Source organism: Watersipora subatra, chromosome 3 (genome assembly GCF_963576615.1).
Source record: "Watersipora subatra chromosome 3, tzWatSuba1.1, whole genome shotgun sequence".
NCBI classification, from domain to species: domain Eukaryota; kingdom Metazoa; phylum Bryozoa; class Gymnolaemata; order Cheilostomatida; family Watersiporidae; genus Watersipora; species Watersipora subatra.
In genome coordinates this window covers 36279689-36285583 of record NC_088710.1, presented here as the reverse complement: position 1 = coordinate 36285583, position 5895 = coordinate 36279689, and the positions used below count along the sequence as shown (strand labels likewise).

At 32.1% G+C, this 5895-nt stretch overlaps 1 protein-coding gene across 2 annotated transcripts; it reads right to left on the bottom strand.

The window, feature by feature from the left end:
- On the bottom strand, positions 1 to 4153 carry LOC137391360 (pancreas transcription factor 1 subunit alpha-like). Of its 2 annotated transcripts, none has more exons than XM_068077811.1 (3): positions 4068 to 4153; positions 2892 to 3359; positions 1 to 631 (listed from the first exon to the last, which is right to left on the bottom strand). In XM_068077811.1, exons 1-3 carry the CDS (start codon positions 4138 to 4140, stop codon positions 432 to 434), a joined length of 741 nt encoding a protein of 246 aa, XP_067933912.1. In that variant the 5' UTR covers positions 4141 to 4153; the 3' UTR covers positions 1 to 431. The 2 variants fall into 2 exon arrangements, with proteins under 2 accessions (XP_067933912.1, XP_067933913.1); XM_068077812.1 differs by having other exon boundaries at positions 1 to 628.
- Positions 4154 to 5895: the final 1742 nt, after the last annotated feature.

Here is a 5895-nt window from a genome sequence, read left to right as displayed (position 1 = left end):
TTGCAATTCTCTTGTTTCTCTACAAATAGATACAATAGCCTTTCCAAGCCATAGCAATACTAGCACCTTTCTATGGATTCTCTACAGTTCACACCCCGCTAAACATAACAGAGACCATATGTAAACAATAATATTGGTATTTGAACATCCTTACTTGCGGTCTTTTGTGGAGAGTGTTTATGTGATTAATGTTTACACTCATTAGCTAATAGGGTCTTTTCAAGCTAAATTAATAATAACAATTACACTCGCTCAGACAATGACAAAACTTCAAACAATGTTTTCATACCACAATTTGCTTTACATCTTTATCGTGGGAGTGCAGAAAACAAAATGGCGGTTATATAAAGTCTACAAAAAATAAACAGTGTAGAAAGGTTGCTAGATACTAATTTGGTCTAAAGAGGTAAAGGAAGGAGTGAGGGTGTAACTCATGACATCATCACATACTGATTGGACAGCTCTGAGTAGTGCGCTGACTCGGGGTTGTTTAAAAAGCTTATATCATCAGAGGTCGGTAGGTCAGGGAACCAGAGGCGAGTTTTTACTTTAGCTTTATCAGACAGGCTGATTGTGACATCCATTGACCGTCTTTTCCAAGACAAAGCATGGTTTAGTCCTAACTCAGCTTCTATAAATATCAACAAGTTGTATGAGATGATGCTTTTTCCAGCTTCTGATAGGAATATAAAATAGTGCTACTCATACTAAACCTAGGGCTTTAGAGCCACATTATATACATAACGTACAGTAGCACTATGATAACGTAATTAATGCTCTCTTATAAGTTTCAGGGCTGTTCAAAGGCATTCAATCACACGATATGCAATATATATTGTGTATATAATATGCAATATATATTTTATATATAATATATGATATGCATAGTTTTCTACAAGTTCAAACACAATATTAATAGCAAGTGGGCTGCTGTGTTTCTATAGCATAGCTAACTGAACATGAAAAGAATAACCAGCAGTCCATATTGCACTATTACACTCAACTCTTGAATATGAAACCTGATTTTTATGTCTTTTGGAGTCAGGTATGAATATACACATAGTTACATACCCATATTCCAAAAATATATTATGTAGAAACATAATAAAATTATATTACTTCATTTTGTACAAGGCAGTTACAGGTTTTCAACTCATTTCAGCTTATGTAGTTTGAACAAATTGCATACATCTAACAACTATGAGCAAAATACCATTGCTAACTGGTTTAACAATCTTCTACCTAATATCCGTTCTTTTAGCAGAGGAAGGCATTTAAACACTATTTGTCAAACTGTTTATTCGATTTTAGTGACTAACTGTTGCCCTTTTTTTAATTGTTGTTGTATGGCCTAATTTGAAAAAGATTTCTATTTTAAATGAAATTATTGCCACTAAAGTAACATATATAATATATATGTATATTAATTAAACGAAATCACGAATCATGAAATGTGCAAAATAAACTTGAGCAAAATCTGAACAAACCAATTACAAGGCATCTTGTTAAGATTTACATTATATTGGTACAACTGTAACTGCAGTGATGTCATCAGTTACATCAGCAGGAATATGGATATCGAGGTTTATTGAACAAGCAGTAAAATGCGTAAACTGTAATTTGCAATACATTTATAATAGTTATTTGTGTTATACTACTAGTATTACCATTATAATAATTATTTATGTTGTTTTACATGCTAATTCACAAAAATCACATTTTATTCTTTATAATACTAATGAAAACCTTTGAAACAGCTTTACTCTAAGTTTAACAGTCAATCTATCACTTGTAGACGTGAGACAAAATTGTTAGGATTTGTTTTGACAGATCGACTCTCTTGGAGTAATCATGTTGACACTATTTGTAATAAGGTCGCTAAGTCATTGGCTCTGCTCCAGTTTTGCAGGCCATACATGAACTCAAAACCTGCTATTGCATTTTATTATCAGTTTATCTTTTGTCCTCTTATTTAAGGGACACACACTTATTATAATCTAACTCCAAGATATGTCACAAATAATTTATTTTTGTTGCACAAAAGAGCGTCTCGACTAATTGCAAGTTTACATCATATTCAGCATATTTTATTCCAACGAATGATCCTTCCAAATCTTACACTGTCTATGATAAATGTCTATTTTACTTCAATTAAAGGTTTCAAGATTTTTTATGGTTTGTGTCTTCGTTTTTTACATGACAGTTACAGGTTCTCAACTCATTTCAACTTATGTGATATGAAAAAATTGCATACAACCATTACCAATTAATTTGAAAACATCATTGCCGGCTGCTTTAACAATCTTTCACCTAATATCTGTTTTGTAAGAAAAGAAAGACATTTTAAACAATATTTCTCAAACTATTTGTTCAATTTTAGTGACTAACTGTTGCCCTTTTTTTAATTGTTGTTGTATGGCCTAATTTGAAAAAGATTTCTATTTTAAATGAAATTATTGTCCATAAAGTAATATATATATATATATATATATATATATATATATATATATATATATATATATATATATATATATATATATATATATATATATATATATATATATATATATATATATATATATATATATATATATATATATATGTTACAATCTTCATATTACTATTCTAATAATTATTCATGCTATACTCCTAGTATTCCTATTATAATAGTTATTCATGTTATACTTCTAATATTAATATTTGTAAAACTAGCGTTTATGACACTTTTTAAAAGGCTACTTGTATTGCCTTTGCCTAAACAGTACCATTATTATTTTAGCATGAATTTACTAATGATTGAATTATTATAAAATTTTAATCAATATTTTAATCAATATTATTTCTAATATTTGGAAGAAGCAACTTTGATTGCATGTTTGTTAATTTCTCACCATGTTTGCATTTAACAACGACTTTCTTTGGAGCTTCACTGTGTTTCTTCTTTCTATAGTAGAGGGTATCTTCATACTGCTGTAGGGTCTCTGTCATCGTTCCTATGTACATGATCGCACACTTGAGTGTCTCTACCTTAGACAGCTTACTTCGCTCATTTTGGGGCAAAGGTATATATTGTCTAAGATGGTCGAACGCATCATTTATCGACTTCATGCGCTTCCGTTCTCGTTGGTTGGCTGCAGTTCGATGAGGTCGTTTTTTGCCAGAAGTTTGGTAGTCATTTTCATCGTCAAAGTCATCATATTTGTCATTAGATGCGTAAGGAAGGCCGAAGACATCTTGGCCATTCAGAGTGTCATCAGCTAGCGGAGAGCCGGAACCATCAGAATCTAGTTCTGAGTAGTTGATGTGTCGGTTCTGAGATCTAGTTATTCTGTGGTAGTCGGCTCCATGAGTGACTTCATCTGAAATAGAGTGGGTTCCATGACTAACATAGCAGGGATCAAATAAATTTATACCCTGGAGAATCAGATCTAAAACTGCAGGCTAAGTTCTTTAGCACCACTACTCTAAAGTCATTATAGTTTTTGAGTCACTGTAATTATTTTATATTATAATATATTTTATATAACATAGTGCACTAAACTATAACATATTTTAATATATTATATATTATAGCTGTAGTATATTATAATACAATATAACATATAATGTATTATATATTATATATATTACATAGTGTGTCAAACTGAGTGAACCAATCAAAGCAAGTGTATATTTCTATAGACGGGTCTCATTCACTTCGACAAGCAAGAAGAAGTGGCGGTAGGAGACTATTATATATTCAAGCATGGATAACGACTCCCTCGCTTCTCTAACCTTAATGATGGTGCAGAATACAAGCTGATGCATCAGTTTAGAGAGGACTGTGAAAATGAGACAGCAAAATGGGTGCCTCCTCTTGATGAACTAATAGATATAATCAATCTAGAAAAACAATTGGACTAATTCCTCCTATGTTAGCGTATAAATACTTTTAAAACTAGAGGCCTTGTAGATCTGCAGTGGGAAAGTACAGCTACTATAAGATGGTAAAGAGTCAGCTTTTAAAAGTGCCAGATACTTGGCAAGGATACTTGTTAGCAAATTCAAGTCATCTACGCAGAGCTTACCTTGCACCCAACCATTCAAGAACTCAAGCTCGGCATTGCTATCCCAGCTGTGGGGCTGATAGCTAAAATCCATCTGCGTACACGGAGCAAACGCGTAAGAATGAAAGGAGGGTAAAAGATTCTGAACTGGGCACGCGACCAGCTCATCAGAGTAAACAAATATCTCCAATAGAAATTGACTATGGCTATTATCTACTTAGCAAACAATACCTGCGTTTGGTGTGTCCGTGATGGAGTCGGTTGTCCTCTTTCAACTCAGTTTATCGCATACAAGTATATCGTACTGAAACTGTGACATTTATCCTAAAAAAACTAATTTCTGATTTATGAAAATGTTGAAAAATGTGACCTGATTTCGATTTGACTTGAAAGGCAGGCAATTTGGTCAGAACAGCGGAACAACTGCTACAAGAATGAAAAGTTCAGTGTTCATGAAATTCTATATTGTAGAGTTTAACAAATATTTCATAAAATTGGAGGTATGAGTAGGAAATGCTATGTTGATTAAGTAATATATAACATTTTGATGAGTGACATATAAAATATAATGTAATGTTTTAAGTTTTGGCGACATGACAGAAAGATATAAGCAGAACACTACGTGTAGGTATAACATGATAACACGTTGAGGAGTGCAGCAAAACAGAAATATGAGTAGAGAGTTCTGAAATAATAGCATGAAAATTGATGAACGGAAGAGTGTGTCTATTCGGATCGAACTATAAAGATTGACAGTGACATAACTGTTAAAGGAATTCATATTTCTGATATAATGAGCCATTGTAAGAATATTTACCTCTAGTTTGAGAGACTTTTGACCATCAATGGCCAACTTTTAGGCAGCTCCTGCATCACAAGGCAAATCTTGACATACAAAGTTAATTTTTTCTAAGATAATATTTTTAGAACGAGTATTCCTACATACACTTGTTGCATTTGTATTTAATTCATTTTACCACCTTAAGCATATTAATTATTTCAGAATTTTACATATATCATTCAAACAAATGAATTTCATAAAAGCGCGCTCAAGCTACATTTTATACGAAAAAGTAAGTTAATATAGAGATAATAAATGAATACATGTAGATGTATTCATTGTCATTTTGCTTTTGTGTTAGAAAAAAGCTAATAAAAACTGACTTTTGGCTGTACAGCATTTGAATGGTAAGAAGGTCGTTGTGACAAACAAAACACAACCACTTTCATTCTTTGTATTGAACTTTTACGACATATTTCTATATATTTTTGTTATTCTAATGCTTACGTTTTACATTTCATGGTTAATTAACTAGCCTTTTTACAACCGCATTCACTTTCCACCTCATGATATTTTCTAGACGGTTTCATATATTGTTTAAATGATCCAAACGAGTTTGCTGCTTGACCTTTTACAATTTTCTTCTTTACTTGTCAAACTTGTTTACATTATTCACTGCCACTATCACTTGCACTAATCATTTTGGAATATATAATTCTATGATTTGATAATTCCTTAAGTCAAGATATGAAGGATTGTTTAGCCTTATTTGAACCTCATAAAACTAAACTACAGTCTATAGAGTAAAATGTGCTGGTTTACAAAACTCTAATAATTATTTCAGGAAACTTATGATGTCAGGTGTGTAGTCAACTATTTCTATGAACTTCGCACCATGTCTTGAATCATTTGGTTGTCAACAGGATTTGTAGGTCAATGTTGTTGAAGGTCAAGGTTGTTGTACATCAAGTTAACTGTAAGTCAAGGTTTAACTGTATAAATGCTGATGTTGCACTCCCATCAATCTTTCAAATCTCTTTCTGGGCCGTTACAATTGAGAAATGAGTT